The following is a 19,456-nucleotide window of genomic DNA, read 5'->3' as shown; positions in this document are numbered from 1 at the left end:
ATTAAACTCAAGGCACTTTCCAATGTGAAACTAGATGTCCAAAGAAGGCATCTATGAAAGTAAACCCACCACGAATTAGAAGACATATGGAGAAGTTTTTAAAACTATTAATGAGCTTTAAAAACACGGATATTACTGTACGGAAGACAGAAAAACATCTTTTTTTTTTTAAGGGGAACAGGACTTTATTGGGGTAGTGTGTACTTCCAGGACTTTTTTCCAAGTCAAGTTGTTGTCCTTTCAAGCTTAGTTGTGGAGGGTGCTGTTCAGCTTCAAGTTGTTCTTTCAGTCTTAGCTGTGGAGGGCGCAGCTCAGCTCCAGGTCCAGTTGCTGTTGCTAGTTGCAGGGGGCGGAGCCCACCATCCCTTGGGGGAGCCGAACTGGCAACCTTGTGGTTGAAAGGAGGCATTCCAACCAACTGAGCCATCCAGCAGCTTAGCAGTAGCTCAGCTCAAGGTGCCGTGTTCAATCTTAGTTGCAGGGGGCGCTGCCGACCATCCCTTGTGGGACTTGAGGAATTGAACTGGCAACTTTGTGGTTGAGAGCCCACTGGCCCATGTTGGAATCGAACCGGCAGCCTTCGGAGTTAGGAGCATGAAGCTCTAACCACCTGAGACACCAGGCCGGCCCCTAATGAGATTTTTTAAAGGTGGCTTGACCACTATACTTAAAATCACAATCCCATTTTCCCTCCCCTGGAACTCTGCTTTATTTTCTCCATTTCCAAAACCTGACATACATTAATTTTACTTATTTGCTTACTGTTTGTCTCCCTTCACTAGAATTTAAGTTTCAGGAGAGCAGGGGTATTTATTTGTTTGTATACCTAACTTCTAGTATAGGTATATATATTGTAATGACTCCGTAAATATTTGTTGAATAAATGGTTAAATGAATAGCCAGGAGAAATAGTTTCCTTCTTTAAAATTCTCAGATGTAGACAAAACACAAAACTCTCCATTCCCATCTCCAGTTTATTATTTCTTATGTAAACATATAGGATAGTTACATCCAAGGAAAAGGGGAAAGGATTTTCTTACACCAAAGTTAACAACTACCTTTCAAGATCTTTTATATACATAAATGCCATAAATCATGAGGCTGAACTCAAATATCGTATTGCATTTCCTCCCATCATATCAGAAACACAAACAACTAAAAGTGAATATTTTAAATGAATGAATTCAACACTTTACTTTGCCATACCTGCATTTTTAAAAAGATTTCACTTTCCTGAAATTGTTAAACACATCATGCAAACACTCTCCTAGGAATGTTTTGAGATCACTTTGTGCTAACTGAACAAGAATAAATAATAATAAATAACAACCATCAACTTTCACAAAACACCCCTTCCCCCAAGCAAAAAAATCTCAAAGTGCTTACAAAAAATTTCACAAGAATCTTACAAGGCACACATAAAACTTAAACATAATTCAACCATAATTCTTTTTGAACATCAAAAAGAGTTGGTAACAATTCCTAAAGAAACAGTTTACTACTATTTGTTGACCCACCCCTCAGCCCCACAAAATTTTACCCTAGGAAGCAAAAATAAGAAAAGTATTTTAATCACAAACTATTTCTGAAAAGAAAATGTTTTCATGCCTACAAATGCCCAATCATAAGTCAAATGATAAAGAAAATTAAGCACTACACTATCATGTTCTCCAGTGGCAGAAAAACACTACTTTAGAAAAATTCTGTTTCCAACGCAAAAAGAAACATTCATAAAGACACCAAACTCTCCTCTCTTGCTTTCCCCTCTTATCTGTTCTTAGGAACTCAGGAAGATTTAAAAATGAAATCACAGAATTTTAAACCTGAAAATGATCTTACAAATTATCAAGATCAAAGTTATTACTTTACACATAAATTTAGGAAAAACTCAAGAAGAGGTGACCTGTCCAATGTCACTAACTGGTGACCTGGGGACATGAAGTCAGTTTTCTTATCAAATATGAGAGCTCGATTCTTTAAAGTCTCTCCCAGAGTTAAAGTTCTATGGAGAATATATTTTTCACAAAAGTATCACAGAAAGGATAATTAACATTTATAACAATCAACATGTGACTCATCACAAAATTCTTATAAATGGTACAAAGTATATTACATATTAAAATATGGTAGGGCTTCAATAGAAACTAAATATAGCAGAAATTCTACATAAAGCTGAGGTGACTAGAAGAGGAATGTAACATCTTGAAACTAAGATGCATCCAGTCAGGCTTCTTTACTAAAAGTAGTTCCTGTGTTTTAGAGAATATGATTTGCCCTGCAATGTATTTTAATCTGTGTTATGACAACAAAAATGTTTTGTGTTATATGTAGACAAAGATATTAGAGAGCAAAGGCTCATAATACAATCTGAAATATCACTCCCAGTAAAATTACCATATAGTCATGGTTTTGCTTTTGGCACACTTCTGGAAATACAGCATCAAACTCTAGAGATGGTCAAGATTTTTGTCAACACATAGTAAGTAAAAATTGCATTAATGTTAATGAAAAGTTGGTATTAATAAGAGATCACTAATAGTTACCCATGTTTAAACTGTTCATCTAGTGACAGCAAGAAAATATAGACTGACAATTTAAAATAAAAAAGGAATGAAGTATTGATACACACAACATGGATAAATCTCAAAGGCATAATGCTAGGTGAAAAAAACCATCTCAGGAGGAAACATAACCGTAAGATTCCATTTATGACATTCCAGGAAAGGCAAAATTATAGCGATAAGAGAACTGTTGTCGGGGTTTAGATTTAGGAGGAACTGACTACAAAGGGGCAGTACAGGGAGTTTTTGGGGGGTGATGGAATGTTCTGTATCCTGACTGCAGTGATGGTTACATAAATCTACACATGTGTTAAAATTTGTAAAACTGTATACCAAAAACAAATCATTTAGCAGCAGGCATCACTGTTCAAGAAAGGAAACAAACAGTGAGAAGCAGCTAGATATGGGAAGTGTTTCCTCCATGTGAAGATCTCAGAGATGTCTGCTACAAGTGTTTTGAGCACACCATTTCTATTATATAGGTACAAAATTGACAACCGTCAATTTAACTTTATAGGTTAACTAAAAAATGAAATGAAATAAATTTTAGAAAGACTAAAAATATCTTTGGTAAAGTTGGGATTTCTAATTATTTAGAGCTTCAAGCCGATCGTATAATTTTATTGGCCACAAAATTACTAAACGCAACTGCATAAAATAAAGACATTTGGGCCCAATTAATCATTTATAAAATATGTATATTAACAAACCATGGAAATAATATTTTAAGGAATATCAGACCATGTATAAGGGAATTCTGCTACTCCCAAGTAAATTTGAATTGTGTTCCTTTATAGTTTAAAACACTAGGTACCTTGGTGTTTAGTTTAAAATCCAATAGCAGTTGGTTTAAAAATAAAAAAAAACCTCACTAGTCCTTAAGATGACTAATAATGAATAATGGCGTTTTAAAATTTATTTTCTCTTTCCATTACACTTATATCAATTATCTAGACTCAAAATCACAATCTGGAAATACTGCTGGATCCTCTGTCACTAGAATCAAGAATATTTAAGAGAAGAACAGCACTTCTCTAGGTATACCACTGGGACTTACATATACATATAATGTATGAAACCAGATGGTATCCCACTAGCTTTATCATGTCTCCCACACTTTGGAACTGGTAGAAGTTCAGGAAGAATAATATGTAAGCCGACCAAAAATAAGACCCAAAGATGGTGGGCAAATGCAATATTATAAATGCTGCATTTCTAATAGAAAGGCTTGCCTAGCAGAATGATATGAGGCTTACATAGCAAGGTGTGATTTTAATTATAACAGATTTTGTCTTTTCAGATCATGCCTGGGTAGTTTTTCACCACTGCTCTGGCCATGGACAGAGGTTAAGTGTTTTTTGAGGGCAGATTTGTGCTTGAAATCCATGTCACAACAGTGGCATTTGTACGGCCGATCCCCACTGTGTATGTTCAAGTGGTCCTGTAGCGTGCTTTTAGCAGTAAATGTCTTCAAGCACACAGTACACTGAAAGGGCCTTATGCCCATGTGCCCTCGAATGTGCCGGTTGAGATTTTTCTTCTGTGTAAATGTTTTCCCACACTGCAAACACAAGAACAATTTATGCATCTTAAGGTGGCGCAGATAGTTGTCAACATGAAGAAATCCACGTGGACACCTGGGGCACTGATGCCTCAGTGAATAAGCATCCTCCACATTCTGAATCTCATTTGCTGTACCCTGACTTCCTTCAGTATTCCCAGAAAACAAGCCCTGATCTTGATTTCCAGGAACTTCTGCCACTCTGCTCTCGACTGTGGAATTGATCAGTGAATGCTGTGTTTCTGAGAAATACATGCTTGCTTTGGAAGAGGTACAAGGCTGTGAAAACTGCCCGTTTTCTACAGCAGCAGTGCTGATAGATTCCACATGGAGGATACAAATTTCATTGTCTTTAAAACCTATATCTACTGAAGACAGCTCTGGTGACTTCATTTCCTTTCTCTCTGATGTCAAACTCTCTACTGTAGACTGTAAGGCATTGCTTTCCTCTTCTTTAACGTGGAAATCTACGTTTACGGGACTATCTTCCGAAATTTCAATTATCTCACAGTCTTTATCTGAATTTTCTTCTTCATTCTTAACATCTGGATCAGAGGATTGACACAGGTCGGTATGCTGATTGTTGTTTTTCATCGAAAGATCAATTTCTAGATACTTGGACAAAGCTTCTGTGCACTTTTCCACAATGTGAACCATCTGAAGGTAACTAGCAGCAGTCAAGTATTTCAAAAGCTCTTTCCTTTTCACTTCAAGTGCTCCAGTATAGCAAGACAGCAACAATTTTCTCCCAACTTCTGCACTCTGCAAGATGGTGATTCTGATATGTTTTGACTGTGTGAGTAAAAACTGATCTCTCATGAAAGTGGAGCAAGCAGCTAAAATCACCTTGTGTCCCTGGAACTCGGTGTCATTAATATAAATTGACACATCACAAAATAAATTCTGCTGTCTCAAGAGATTCATTTTCTGCAAGACTACATCTCCTTGCTGTTCAAACTGGAAGTGCAGAACATCAGACTCAGCAGCCATGGTCACAATCTACAGAAAATAAAACACAAACGTTACTGTTAGGATGGGGAATGCTTTCCTACACTGTGATAGTAAAAACAAACAAACATACAAATCCGAAACCTGAGTTGGGTAAAAAGAAGACTCTAATTCTAATCTGGGTGCTAAGACTGAATCCCTATGCCACCATGTCAAAACCCAGAAAATTAAAATGCATTTCTCTATGATCTTGTGGCGTATTTCATATTTTTGTTACAGCACGTATTACACTGAATTGCACTCAAATTTCTGTTTTTTTCCTTGGCTAAATTTATGTGCCTTGTGGTCAAGGACACTGTTAATGCCCACTACTAAATGGATTTAACAGTTTCCCAAACTAGAAACCTTAGTGTAATTTTCAAACATCCTACTCCCCATCACTACTTTCAGGTCCTCGTGCTGTTCACCTCGACCACTGCTTGCAATGTCTTCCAACAGGTCTCCTCGATACCACACTGTCCAATCAAACTACCCTCCTGAGTTCTACCAGAATGAACATCTTTTAAAACTTTTCCTTCCCCCCCTCTCCCTTCTGCTTTCAATCTTTCACTGCTCTCTTACATCCAGACGGCCTAAACTTCTTAGTAAATACGAGATCCTTCGTGATTTGGCTCTAAAGCACCTTTATGGCTCCTTCGATATCCAGATTTTCACCATTGCCCAGAAAAGAAGACCCAAATGCACATGTTACGCTCGCTCTTCCAGTTCATTCCTCCAGCTCGTGATTTGGCTCCTGTAAGGCCCAATTAGGACTTCTGTGACTCTCCCCCAGAAGACCCGCTTGCTTCCAGGGCAGCACGAAATGGTGCCTGGTGGCTGCAGCGAGCACAGGGGACCCCCGCAGAGTAGGAGCTGAATCCGGACCCCTGGTGGCCTGGATGATCCGCCAGCTTGCCACAGGTCTTACCGCGCCCAAGTGGCCAGGACCAAGGCCCCGTCGGCCAGGTGTCTGCAGCACCAGTGTAGCAACTCCCGGGCTGCGCCCGGCTGCCCTCCTCCACCTCAGACTTCCCCACTTGCCCGAGTCTCCCTCGCGCTCACTCACCCACTCAGAAAACCAGAGCCGAGGTTTCCGCGGCAGCGGCAGCCCAGGCCGGAAGGTGGACTTAGCCTGGGAGGAAACACATCCGGTGTCAACTAGCTCTAGTCCTCCGCGGGGGCGGGCTGGGCGTCCCGGAAGGACATCCTGAGACTTTCTCCCTTCCTTAGTCCCCTCGGTCCTGGAATAACAAAAAGGCGCCCGCATTCCGGCAAATCCCATCTCTCCAGTCTCAGTTTCGGCACGCGAGCCATTCCTCTTCGTGAGTTCTCCCCAACCTCCCAATCTCCGACGTGTTGTGAAGTTGGGGTACAGAGCTGTATCAGGGTACCCTGCGCCGGGACCACTGGGAGGCCCTCCCGGATTGTGTGCCGGCTCTTCTCCCTACCGGGCCATCTACAGTTTGAAGGTGGCAAAGGAGACTGCCGGATGGATCACCTAATGCCCCATCAGGATCTAGACCCAACCTCTGGATCTCTCTTCACCACTCAACCTATCGCTTCCTTCTCACACCACCCCTTCCCCACCCCCGTTTCAGGGCAAACCCAGGCCTTCCAATCTAAACTGTTGGCCTGTTTCCTCCCATATGCCAAATCCCTCCTACCATTTATCCTTCAAAATCGCATCCCTGACGCCATCCAGAACTGCCCCTGAATTAGCTGGCTCCCAATTGGGAGCCTGTCAACCCTTTGGCTGCCTTCATTACTGCAATTATCATTCCTGTATTGAAATCTGTGTCTCATCTAGGCATAAGTATTTAGGGCAGTGCCTTACTGATCTTTGCATTCCCGAAGTCTAGCACTTAGTAGGCTTTAAGTATTTGCCAAATGAAGGCATATCTGAACCAATTCTTAAAAGCAGTTGTTCTACCGTCCAAGTCAACAGGTTCTCATGGAAGTAACTAACCCTAGTAACAATTTCTGGTTAACCCAGATTTGCTTCTTCAGCCAAACTCAGCATGTTTCATTAATATGTGTTTTGAATAGGCATGAAGAAAGCATTCCTGTATTCAAAATTCAAGCAACTGAAAGTGAAAGGAGGGGAGAGAGAAAACAAACCACTCATACCAGAGCTTTAATTGTCACACTTTTATTAAGGAAACTTCCCCATAATAAGTGAAGAGGTAGTTCATAGTATGTCTAACATACAACAGATTTAGAACAGCTATTCATCAGCTGAAATAAAATGTTCTGGGTTTGTTTAGGACAATATTTTAGAAGTAATGACACTGGTCACCTTCCATTTATAGATCTAGTAAAGAAACTAAAACAAATTAAAACCACATCTGATTTACCTCAGAGCCACTTCAGTTTGGAGTTTGTCTTTAAAATTAAATAATAAATAAATAACAGTGACAGTAATTTTTTTAAACAAACTATGGTAAAGAGAGTGTTCTCTCCTTTTTAGTTATCCTGGGGATCCATACAATACAAATGCTGAATAACTAAGGTTTTTAAAAATCTTTATAAGAATATGACTAGTTTGGAAAGTCATCTTCCCCTATAAAACGTATTTTATACCAATAACTTGACCATTTTGCAATACAATCTATGAAACATGTATAAACAAAGGAGAAAAGTCAAGTCCCACCAAAATTAAGAAAATGTCTCACAGAAACAGGACACCTCTCCAGCCAAGAAATGGAGGAGGCTGTAAATCACTTCAGTGGTTTGCAGTTACAAAAGGTGAGAACTATAACTTTTTTTGATATAAAACCATGAAGATGCTGATTTTAAGTGATCAAAGAAAGCAAGGCAGTTTCCTTTATTATTCCTAGTATAAAATCAAATCGACACCTTATCTTCCTAAGACCACATGAGACTAAGCTCTGTGAGGGCAGGGACCACAGCAATCTTACCTTCATATCCTCAGTATCTAGCATAGTGCCTGGCAACAGTTGGTGCTCAATAAATATTTCTCGAATGACTGGATGAACCCAGTACTAGTCTCCAACCAAAGAGACCAATCTTATTTGAACCCATGCCTTTTAATCTTCAAACCAGTAACAAAACAGGACATGAATGCAAGCAAAGGAAGCACTCCAAATTGAAATTTCTGTGATGACGTGATGTTCAGAGAAAATGTTGGCTAACATGTTAGTGTCTCACTATTGCATAGAATTGGTACTCTTTGGCTGGATCATATAAAAATCAGAATGCTAGGCAGTATCATTAGATCATATAATGAGTGACTTTAGGCATAAGGTACCTGTTAGTCTTATCACTCAATTTTATTCTTCATTTTAAATCTTTTAATAAAAGAAATTATACCTCAAATCAGATTCACATGTAAATGCATCAAATGATAACAATAAGAATTTCCTCTGACTACTCAAGTTAATCTTAATTTTTGGTTTATCTGTACATGCACTCTCAGCTCAAAAATAAAAACAGAAAATGGCGGTGAAAACTAAATAAACACTGCTTCCAGACAAAATCTTTCAAATTTGGATCCTTATCACATTTATTCTTACTTTTCTTTCCTTCCGTAACCAACACCCAGCAAATCAGTCACTTTCCTGGGAAGAATGTTCATTCTCACCAAAAAATAATTAACTAACAAAAATAAATCCTTCTGTGATATTTTGTTTGCAAAATCCAGGCTGTCTCAGAAAGTCAACAGGGATTCACAAAGTGAGCTTTTTGCTAATATATTCTTGATCATGTACTAAATCTTTTTAAGCCAAGAGACAGTGAGGTAACATTAGCTCACATTTAGTTACTTATCTACTATGGCCAACCTTGGCCAGGCCACCTCTTTGGGCTTTGGATACCCCAATTTAAAAAGAGGTGGAGTAAATGATCTCTTAAGATTCTCTAAGGACTCGAACACTCCTATTACCTAAATCTACCTCATGGGTCAGAAACTAGTAAGACTCAAGTTGTTTCTGAACTATATATAACGTACTTTAGGAAAAACAGTTATTTTGTTTTTCCATATTGGAAGATCAACTTTGTATTAGCCATCTACCAAACGAGGCAAGGTGAGACTGTGTACCTTTATAGGAATTCTGAATGCAAAAACCTGACTGCTCATCCGTGATCCACTTTTTGCATCTATTTTGGAAATTAAGATACATAGGAAAATGAGAATTCAGACTATTTGTACACTGGACAAAACTCTGAAGGCCAAACATCTTTCTGATGGTCAACCTCTAAAACAGGGCAGAGAGTGACTCCCAAATAGCCCCCTTTTAGAGAGAATATTATAAGTACACCTGGAGCCATCCTGACTTCAAAAGCATCAACAAATAAGTGACACATGAATTATAAGCATTTGGCTTCTTTGGGGGAAGTCTCCCATGTACGTACTGTTGTACAGCCGTACTTCTATCCTTTGTTGGTTATGCTCATGGTGATTCCTAATAATGTCTGCAGGTGTTGCTGAGAAGACTGCACTCTGGTCTACGTGAACAATTCATCGACATGAAGTAGAGCTATAATACTGTTGAAAAGAGTACAGAACAACCCAAAATACTTCTTTATAGCCAGCTCCAAGAAAAGTACAAATGGAAGGAAGCAGATTCATTCATTCATCATACATAGATGAATTATCGATAGGCAACCAGAAGTTCTATCACATATTCAGGCCAACAGCAATTATCACCTTGTATCTCAGCCTATTTTCTGCCAAAGAAAAATGTTATTCACTTCTCTTAGCATAGCATCCATTAGTGGAGTGCAGGTGATGTTATTAACTTGTTGGTACCTTCACTGACAAGCCTCAAATGGGGTCAGTCTAAAACATAAGTCAATGTTAGGTAGACAAATGGAATACTCCTTGGAAAAGGCAAACATGTCACAAGATAAATAATTCAAAACAGAAAATGGGAGAGGGCAAAAGGAAGGCAAGACCACTCCGAGCGGTAAGTTGCCTGGTCTGTTAGTGCTTTGATTCACCCCTACCACCTGCACAGAGGCTTTGGAGAAGTCAAACTAGCAAAATCACTCCTAAAAAGACTCAGACTATTGCCATGTTTTCAGTCAGTTCTAGTTGAGCATAAAGCCCCTACTCAATTCACACAAGTACTATCATTCCTTAGGTTCAGGACAGCTTGGGCCAGTTTACCTGCATCCAGGACCTGTGTTGCATCAGGCTGTGGCTGACACCCTTTAGAGTCTGTGACTGTTGTACATGCAAAAGAATCAAAATCCACTGTGAGGTCTTGCACATTTCTTTCATTGGCATTATCAAAGCTGTTTTTGCCATGCAGCTGTTTAAGGTGTTTCCTCAAAACTGGCTTATGTGCAAAAACCATGTCACAATAGTTACACTTATGGGGCTTATCTCCACTGTGAAGGTTAAGATGATCCTGTAAGGAACACTTCTGAGAAAAGGTTTTCCCACAGATCTTACACTGGAAAGGTTTAATGCCGGCATGCACACGCATGTGTCGATGAAGGTTGCCTTTCTGAGTAAAAGTCTTGCCGCAGAGTAGACACATAAAGAGTTTGTGCATTTTTAAATGGTTGGCGTAGTTCTCCAGGTGACGAAACACCCTGGTACACTTTGGGCATTGGTGATGCCACTGTAGGCCTTTGTCTACACCTCGAATATTGGGCCCAAAGACATCTTTGGAGGCCATGATGATGTTATCACTGCCTGTGTAAGAGAGGGCATAATTGTGGAGGTGGTTTTGTTCTATTTCACTTACTCTGTTTTCCACAGTTGAATTTATCAGGGAGTGCTGGGGCTCTGATGAATGTAAAGCAGTGGGTTCAGAAGAAATAAACTGGTTCTGATCTTTTTTACTTCTAACCTCGGATACATCCCCAATAGACTCTACCTTAACAATCTGAATATCACTGTCCTCCATATCCATACTGTCTTCAGATGGATGAATACAAGGTGAGTCCTGCTTTGGGGAGCCTCTGTCATCTCCCTGCTGTTCTTTGGACTGGGGAGAAGCACTCTGCGGTTCACATCCCTCTTTACTATCCATTGGTTGTTTTGGCTTTATAAACTTCCACAAGGCCTGTGTGCACCGTTCTACAATGTGGCTCATCTGTAGAAAACTCGCAGCAGTCAAGTAATTTACCAGTTCCATCTCAGGGAATTCCAGCACACCACTATAACAGGATAAGAGCAATTGTCTCCCCACTTCGGAACTCTGCAATATGGAGATTTTCACCTCTCCGGAATCATTCAGTAAAAATTGGTCTCTTAAGAAGGGGGAACCTGCAGCAAACACAATTTTATGCCCCTGTACCTCAATATCATCTATGAGAACTGTAACATCACAAAATTTATTCTCTTCTCTTAATTTGTTCATTTTTTGTAACATTGAATCTCCATAATTTTCAAACTTGAAGTGAAGGAGATCTGATCTTTCAGACATTTTGGCAGACCTAAAGAACAGAAATGTAAAAAGGATGAATTTAAGAAAATTCAAACAATTAAGAAAACTGGATTTTCCTTCCAAAACCAATTTTGTGTTGTCATATCTCTTTGTGTGTATCCAAATGAAATTTTCCTTGAAAGAGGAAGCAGCTTTCAAAGGCTGTTAAAAATTACTCCTTGCCAACATCAAGGGTCAATTGCACCTAAGGAGTGGACTTGTACCAGTGTAAATAGCCTGGCATTCATTCAGCTTTCTAAGATACTCAATACAAGAACAGTGCTTGAGTTACTCCAAGAACATTTTTTTTTGCTTTTCAAATGAGAATTGTATCAGGTTTCAAAAACAAACTAAAACATTCCAACAAGTAATTATGAAGTAGCTATTTTCTTTTGCAGGATACTGTGAACTTGCTTCTTCAAAGACAAAACACTCTTTGCTTTGTATTTTAAAGAACTGCAGTAACATTGTTTGCCCTCCTCCTGGGTTAAACCCTCTTGTGTTTAAACTTGTGTTTAATACTTATTCATACAAGTATTTCTGTGATAAAAATGGAAGTGACAGAGCTAAAGTGATCATGTTTAGACAGTGTCAAAGGTACAGGTCTTTATCCTGTGCATTTTGGACAAATCTAAACTCCCCAGAAACATTTCTTGATACAGAAAGTAACTGAAAACATTTGATGTAGAAAAACCAGATGAGCCACTTGGTGGGAATCTGAGTAGGAAGAAGGTGGATCCAATTAATCCTTACTAGATTCTGTTCTTTCTTCTTTATCCCTATTTACCCATCATTACTCATTAACTGGACTAGAACTGATTCATAAATGTTCCTTGACTTCCAGCTTCTGTTCCCTCTAATGCAACCTCTACACCGCATTTCATCTTTCAAAAGCACACATCTGATTATATCCAACCCCTGCCTAAAATCCTTCTGTGACTTCCCATTGTCTCATGGATGCAGACTAACCTCTTGAGTATAAACTCATTAAGTAAACCTAATGATAATTAAGGTAAACATGGCATAACCCATTCAACCAGAGAAGGTGTCTTTTCCAAAACTCTGCATATTTGTCCCTTTACACAGCAACTCCTTTGGAAAAAGTCCCTATGTTCTGATTCCATAATCTCCAAATGATTTTCTGATAACTTGGCTTCCTGTGGTTCTCTCTAAAGGGAAAGATAAATTAGCCATTCCAGCATAATTCCAGTCCACCAGCCATTGTAAAAATAATAAACTGGCCCTCTCTGTCTATACACCAGTCTTACATAAGGTTTGTAGGTGTATCAGGTCTACCCTTGAGAAATAGCTCTACAATCTCAGTGCATCAATAAATTCACCTTAAATTTTGTGTATTCATCAGCTTTGTAGCTGATAATCATGAGATAAACAGCTGCTCCTGGCCACATCTGGACCCTGAAACCCAATCTTTATAATTTTATCTTTGATGACATTGACTTATAAAGGTTCCTAGAACACCAGCTCCTGAAGGCAGATTCCAGGTCTTACTTACACGGCTCATGCCTGGTGCATGATAGCACTCTACCGATTCTAAGCCTTAGCACAGGCATTTCTTTAATCTAGAACACTACTCCTAGCCGATTCTGACTCCTTTATTTCCTCTGATAGGCCCTCCCCTGACCCTTAGACTAGAACAGTTGTATCTACTGGACCCATAGCATAATACTTCTATCAGAACACTCAAAATACTTTATTAAATACTTGTTCCTTCCCCTGCAAACTGCAATCTTCACGGCATTAGAGGGAAACATCTCCATCCTATTCAACGGGCTGTTGGGAACGTCCATCTTCTAATGCAAAACACATTTTCCTTTTGCTTCGAATTCTTCTTACTGCAGCCACATAACTGGCCAAACCTTCTTAAGTTCAAACTCACATGTATCCCTGCCACTTGATATTGTACTAAACACACGGCAGTGCTCAGTTTGCGTTTGTTGAACTTATAGGATTTGTTTGACAGGGGTAAGAAAGAAGAATTGCTGTTAGGAAGACCAGCTCAGTGTCTGCAGGAGCATGACAGGTCTGAGGCCATGAGAGCCTAGGAAGGAATGAAAATGGGAATAAGGAAAAAGGAAAAACGACAAAAGATATTTCAAAGAACTTGGTAACTTACTAGATACAGAGAATGAGAAAAAGGAATGTGTAAAAGGTTCTAAACTTAGGAGTTCAGCTGAATGAAACTGTCATCGAAAGCAAGGTGAAATTTAGGAAGGAGAACTGGTGTAGCACAGGTATATTAACAAAAATATACATACCTAAATTAATAAGCTCTTCCCTTGTATGGCATTCTGAATGTACAGATAATGAACCATCGCTATAAAGATAAGGGAGGAGGGATGGCGAGAAGCCAATGATGCATCACAAAAAAGATGGCGAACACTAAATAACAAGGCAAAAATCTAGGTGATACAGGGAATATATCAGAAAAGAAAGCAGCAAAACTGTATCACTGCTTGGTTTTAGCAATTACAGTAGTTTAATATATTCATTCTGGGAAGTGTCCCAATTTATAACCAGAATTGTAAAAATGACTATTGTTTCAAGTGACCAAACAAAAGGGGCATTCTATTTTAGAACTTTTCCTACATCTTCCCTCGGGTCAGGATTTCCCCACTCGCACCCAGAAGTGAGCATTAATAGCTTCCATCTACAGTGTGACAGTACGCACAATACTCAGGGATAATCGTTTCTTGAAGCTCCAAAGATGAGGAGCTGGAATACAGTTTCATTTACTTCCTGTCCATCAACCTCAAGAAACTTACCAACATGAGGAGCCAAACAGGCATCCCAGGAAAGTGCTTGCATTGACTGATCTGCTGTAGTCCAAGAATGTGAGGAAAATTTATTCTGTTTAAGAAGTTTTCCATAATATGTGTCAGCTCATTCTATTGTCTCCCTTTGATAAACTCTTATTTCCAGGCCACAAGTTTATCCCTTAATTGTTTCCTGTCACTAGTTTCCCTTTCCAATAGACGGTTAAATATTTGAGGACAAGGACAAATGTTACTTTTGACACAGCTCATTCAACAAAAATCAGAATGACTTTTAATGTTCCATAAGAAATTATTACTAATTTAATAATTAGTAATTATTATGCTCTTTATTATCATATCGTCTTTTGAGTGCCCTGGGGAAAATTTCTTTCTAGGGTTTATTTCTAAAATAGTTTTGACAATATAAAACCAAATTTTAAACTTTATTTTTCTTTCACATTAAAAAAAATGACAAAATAAAGAGAAATAATCATTTCTTATGAACTGTCTTAATTTTATTTAAAAATGAGAGAAATGAGAGCTAATCTTTACTGAAGCCTTGCTATGTAGCAGGTAGTACTAAGTGCTTTACCTAAACTGACCCACTTAATCCTTAAAATCCCTATGAGGGAGGTATTATCGTCATCCCCAACTTGCACATGAGGAAACTCAACTTGGAGAACAGAAACAACTTGCTCAACTTTAAGAGAGGTAGGAAGTGTTAAGTGTTAGAGCTGGAACTTGTGCCCAGCTTTGTGATGCAAAAATCCGTGTGTCAAACAACTAGGTTAGCTTAAGTTTTATCTTATGGATTATGTTAACTGTGGAGCTATTCAGATTTCCCTCCTCATATCCATTCAGCTGTACACTTAAGATTGATATGCTTTTGTGTATTTAGTTCAATAAAAGGTTTATGTTTAAAAACAAAAAGTGCAACTTAGCCAAACCTGTGTCAAGCCTAGAGGCGTTTTAATAGTCAACCATTGATGTGTTAGTCCTATTCCTGATCCCATTTTATTCCCTTATTCTTGTTTTACCTTCCTTTCTTACCTATTTTAACTTTGTTATTTTTCCATCTTTTGTGTGTTTATCTTTGTAGACTGAAACTTAATGCCATTTGCAAATAAAACAGAATTAAAATGATGAATGTATTTGATTTTCAGAATCCTCAACTGCAGTTAACTTCTATGTATAGTTAGTAGTAATTATTGATGATGTTCATAAAAATCACTTACATAATTCTAGATCATAGCAGAGCTTCTAGTACCAAAAAAAAGAAAAAGAAAGAAAGAAAGAAAGAACTGATTAGGTAGAAGAGATTTGGTCACCACATTCTGTTGGTTCTTTCCTCAGAATGATTTCCAAATTCTCTCTCTATTCTTACTATCATTGCCATAGTTCTGGCCCTTATAATCTATTCCTTAGGTTACTGATTCAATCTGAATACTGCCCAATTTCTATTAGCGAGTCTTTCAACTTAGCACTCACAACTACCTGGAAATCTTTGTCTTTCATTACCATCATACACCATTTTCAAAGAGGTTGTAATATATGCTATAACCTTTCTCTCCATAAAACTCAATCCTTTGCTTCTTCCGGGTAACTTGCGTAATACTACGTTCTCCAAGTTTTCACTCTTTTGTTTTTACTTATTATATATGTAGTACTGTAAGTACTATATATACAGAAATATATCCTTCTTGAAAAATTTTTGAACATTATAGATAAAGTGAAAGTCCCCTTTCCCAACTATCTTTTGCCCAGTACAGTTTGTTCTAAGTGTGCTCCTTCATGACTCTCTCCATTTAAAAAATATTTCTATATGCCTAGCCACAGAAAATGTAAAATAAAATTGTGTTCTTATACATAAACTATACATATTGTTTTGCATTTTTTTCATTTATTGTTTTTTGAGAGTGATTATGTGTTGAACAAATATAGATCTAGTTCATTCTTTTCAAACTGTTGTACAGATGTGGGCAAATTACTTAACTACTGGCCTCAATTTTCCACCATTCTTTTGCTGGTCTTTTCCTCAAGGAGTGACTAAATTGTGTAATGGTGAGTACTTCCTTCACAGCTTAGTCCTTGATTTTTTTCCCCTGTATTTTTTCAAGTCTTATTGCCTCGGAAAACCTGTCTGGTTTCTCAATGTTTTATTACCTTCTCTAATTTAAAAATCCCTAAATCCCCATCCTCATGGCCAACCTTCACCAAACTTTACCTCAATTCAAACTACCCCAAGTTACCTGCCCTAGGCTATTATTATTCTAGCTCTTGAAATGCATGGTGTCTAAGCTCGTGCACTATCTAAAAACTCAATATGTCAAAAATAAAAATTTATGGAGAATGGCCTTAGAACAGTGGATGTGGAGGCGAGGAAACCTGTTAGTATCCTATTACTCTAACAGATCAAGACAGAAATGATGAGGGCCTGAATAGAGACAACAATAAAGTGGATGGAGAGAAGAAACAGATTTGAAAGATACTTCAAAGAACTGATGGACTTGATGACTAAGGTGAGGAACAAGAAAGGAAAAGTCAAGATGACTCCGAGATATTTGGTTTGACTGGATGTCTTTGAGAGTGTCATTCCGTAAGCTAGGGAATATTAGAGGAGATAGATGATCACTGGTCTGGTCTTAAAATGTGTAGTCAGAGGAGCTGGCATGACATCAAGGGAACGATCCATTAGCTAGCTGGATATGGTCTAAAGTTGAAGAGGAGACCTGATTATAGATAGTGATAGATGAAAGTATCACATAAATTGATCTAATTGTGAAAGAAACTGACCTAAAATTGCACAGATTGGTAGAGGACCTAAGACAGAGGAAATAAATAAAAAACAAATATATTACAAACATAAATCCATTACTTACCTTCTTCTTAATCTGGATCTCCTTCCAAGCCTCTCCCTTTTTTATCAATGAGCCTACCTTCGCTTAAATATTTTCCACTCCTTTGACTCCGATATTTAGTCACTGCTTAATGCAGTGGTGTAAAACCATGGATTCTGGAGCCGTATTTTCTAGAATGAAATACCTGCTCCACCACTTACTAGCTGCGTTGACCTTGGGGAAGTTACTTAACCACTCTGTGCTTCAGTTTTCCCATCTGTCAAATAGTAATATTACTTCATAGAGTTGTTATGGGAAATTAAATTAATTTTAAAGTAAATTACATTTAAAAATTATGTTCATTTTTAAAGAGCTTAGAACACTGCCTGAAATGTACTCTACAAGCATTTGTTAAGTAAATAAACAAATAAAACCTGTCAGTTTTCTCCGTGAAATTCTGCATATGTGGTCTTTTCTCATTCTCATTTAAAAACCAGTTGAGGTTTCTGTTATTTCATATATCATCACCTCATCACTCTACTAAAATTGCTTTTTAAAAGGTCACTAATGATCTCTTAACAAGGAAATGCAATCATTTTTTTCCCATTTCTCCCAATACTCTCTGCATGCATTGTACCAGTGGACAGTTCTCAAAATTCTCTTGTCTTGATTTCTAGTTCTTCTTGGTTGATGGAACTCTGCACTTTTATATTTTATCTCCAACGTCTGTTTTTGCTACTATAGCAACTACTACTAGCTTCGATTCCTCTTTCTGCTTCACAAATGCAACCATCTCTCCAAATTATTCCCTTCTTTCTCAGTAATCCCTTCCTGATGCCAACCATTCCCAAGGCTTCCTTCCACCTCTATGCTGATGACTCAAACTTTTAGCTCTAGTCACAACACTTAGGCTGAGCTGTAGATGTGCACTTCCAACTCTGTACCGGACTGTTCCATTAGACCTTTAATTCAACATATTTACAAATAAATTTGTTTTATTGCTGATAGCGGCATCACTGTTCTGCCAACATCAAGGCCTAAAACCTAGGAATCAACTTTAGTACCTTTCACCCTCAACACTCAATTTGTTAGAGTCTTGACTCCATTCACTACAGCAAACTTGCCTTCTTTCCAACGATACTGTTATAACTACATTTGAGGACGTCATTACCTCTCACTAGGCTGATCTCACTACTCCTTCAAAAGAAGCTCCAATAAGAGTACCTAGACTTTGGCTAAAAAAGTCCAGAATCAGTTTAAAGAAATTCCCATTCTACAGGCTGACCTCCAGAACACGGCTTTCTACGGTGCAAATCTGACCATATCAGTCTCCTGCTCAAAACTTTTCTAAAACTAACCATCTCTTTCAGGGTTGAACCTTTCACTCTCTGGACCTCGGTCTAGGTTGGCAGCCTCTTATCTCTTCTATGCACAAAAGCCCCCCCCCCACCCCCATTTCCTCCTCTTCTCACACAAGTTGTGTGCTCAGTCATTCCTAAACATACTTGCAACTATTCCGTCTGCCTGAAAAAGCTCTTCTCCACCTTATCCTCTCCAAGAAGTATAATTGAGGCATCACTTTCTTTCTTCAGCTTTCCCAGCAACGGCCCTTTGGCCAGCTCATAAATATATTACTGATACACATATCATAGGAGCACTTATTTGTTTATATCTCGCTCCCAACCTTGACCCTGAAAATTGGAACGATATTTTACGAATCCCCAGTGCCTGGCACAGCGCCAGTAATATAAAAAGTGCTGTAGCCAGTAGCCGATTTGCGGGAAACCCCGGCAAAAGGGTAACCTCATAGAGATTTCTCGCGGGCTGACACTGAGGCCTTGCCAGGGCCTTAGCTCTGGCACGTCCTACAATCTGCCAGAGCCCGGCGTCCACGCCAACTGCTGGGCCTTCGGCTGGGGTCCCAGGAGGAGGTCCCTGGAGCATCCTTAAGCTCCCCACTCCAGACTAGGGAAGGGAAAGGGGCGGGGCGCGGCGTGGGCTGGGCCAAGGGCTCCTTAAAAGTCCCCCCACCCCCAGGCCTAGGCCAGCCCCTCGGCCCCCATCCCAGTGCAGGTCTTGGCCAATCCAAGGCCCCAAGGGGGCTCCATCTTGCGAGACCCTGTACCCCTGCCCGGTGCTCCGGTCACCTCCGCACTTACAGACCCAAGGGAAGGCCGCCGTCAGGATCCGGCACCACCAGGAGCTCCGGCCCCTCGGGGCTCCGGAAAGGGGGAGGGGCAGGGAACCCGAGCCAAAGGGGGACCCAACGGAACCGGAAGGGCAGCCCTCGCCGGACAGAGACAACTTCCAGGTCCCATAGTCCTGTCCGCCAATCGGA

At 39.2% G+C, this 19,456-nt stretch overlaps 2 protein-coding genes across 8 annotated transcripts; both read right to left on the bottom strand.

Moving 5' to 3' along the window:
• Positions 1 to 954: 954 nt before the first annotated feature.
• ZBTB6 (zinc finger and BTB domain containing 6) lies at positions 955 to 19,389 on the bottom strand. 5 transcript variants are annotated; one of them, XM_074330971.2, is made up of 3 exons: positions 19,278 to 19,379; positions 6,176 to 6,350; positions 955 to 5,121 (listed from the first exon to the last, which is right to left on the bottom strand). In XM_074330971.2, exon 3 carries the CDS (start codon positions 5,110 to 5,112, stop codon positions 3,838 to 3,840), a length of 1,275 nt encoding a protein of 424 aa, XP_074187072.1. In that variant the 5' UTR covers positions 5,113 to 5,121; positions 6,176 to 6,350; positions 19,278 to 19,379; the 3' UTR covers positions 955 to 3,837. The 5 variants fall into 5 exon arrangements, with proteins under 5 accessions (XP_074187072.1, XP_074187070.1, XP_088649196.1 ...); XM_074330969.2 differs by lacking the exon at positions 6,176 to 6,350 and having other exon boundaries at positions 19,278 to 19,389; XM_088793070.1 differs by lacking the exon at positions 19,278 to 19,379 and having other exon boundaries at positions 6,176 to 6,527.
• On the bottom strand, positions 10,044 to 19,391 carry ZBTB26 (zinc finger and BTB domain containing 26). Of its 3 annotated transcripts, none has more exons than XM_088793071.1 (2): positions 19,282 to 19,391; positions 10,044 to 11,517 (listed from the first exon to the last, which is right to left on the bottom strand). In XM_088793071.1, exon 2 carries the CDS (start codon positions 11,505 to 11,507, stop codon positions 10,182 to 10,184), a length of 1,326 nt encoding a protein of 441 aa, XP_088649197.1. In that variant the 5' UTR covers positions 11,508 to 11,517; positions 19,282 to 19,391; the 3' UTR covers positions 10,044 to 10,181. The 3 variants fall into 3 exon arrangements, with proteins under 3 accessions (XP_088649197.1, XP_074187074.1, XP_088649198.1); XM_074330973.2 differs by having other exon boundaries at positions 19,278 to 19,382; XM_088793072.1 differs by lacking the exon at positions 19,282 to 19,391 and adding an exon at positions 18,624 to 18,836.
• Positions 19,392 to 19,456: the final 65 nt, after the last annotated feature.

This window comes from Rhinolophus sinicus, chromosome 16 (assembly GCF_057876585.1).
Source record: "Rhinolophus sinicus isolate RSI-liver-muscle chromosome 16, RSI-T2T, whole genome shotgun sequence".
In the NCBI taxonomy this organism is placed as follows: Eukaryota; Metazoa; Chordata; class Mammalia; order Chiroptera; family Rhinolophidae; genus Rhinolophus; species Rhinolophus sinicus.
The sequence above is the reverse complement of the archived record's forward strand: the minus strand, read 5'-3'. Positions and strand labels throughout refer to the sequence as shown.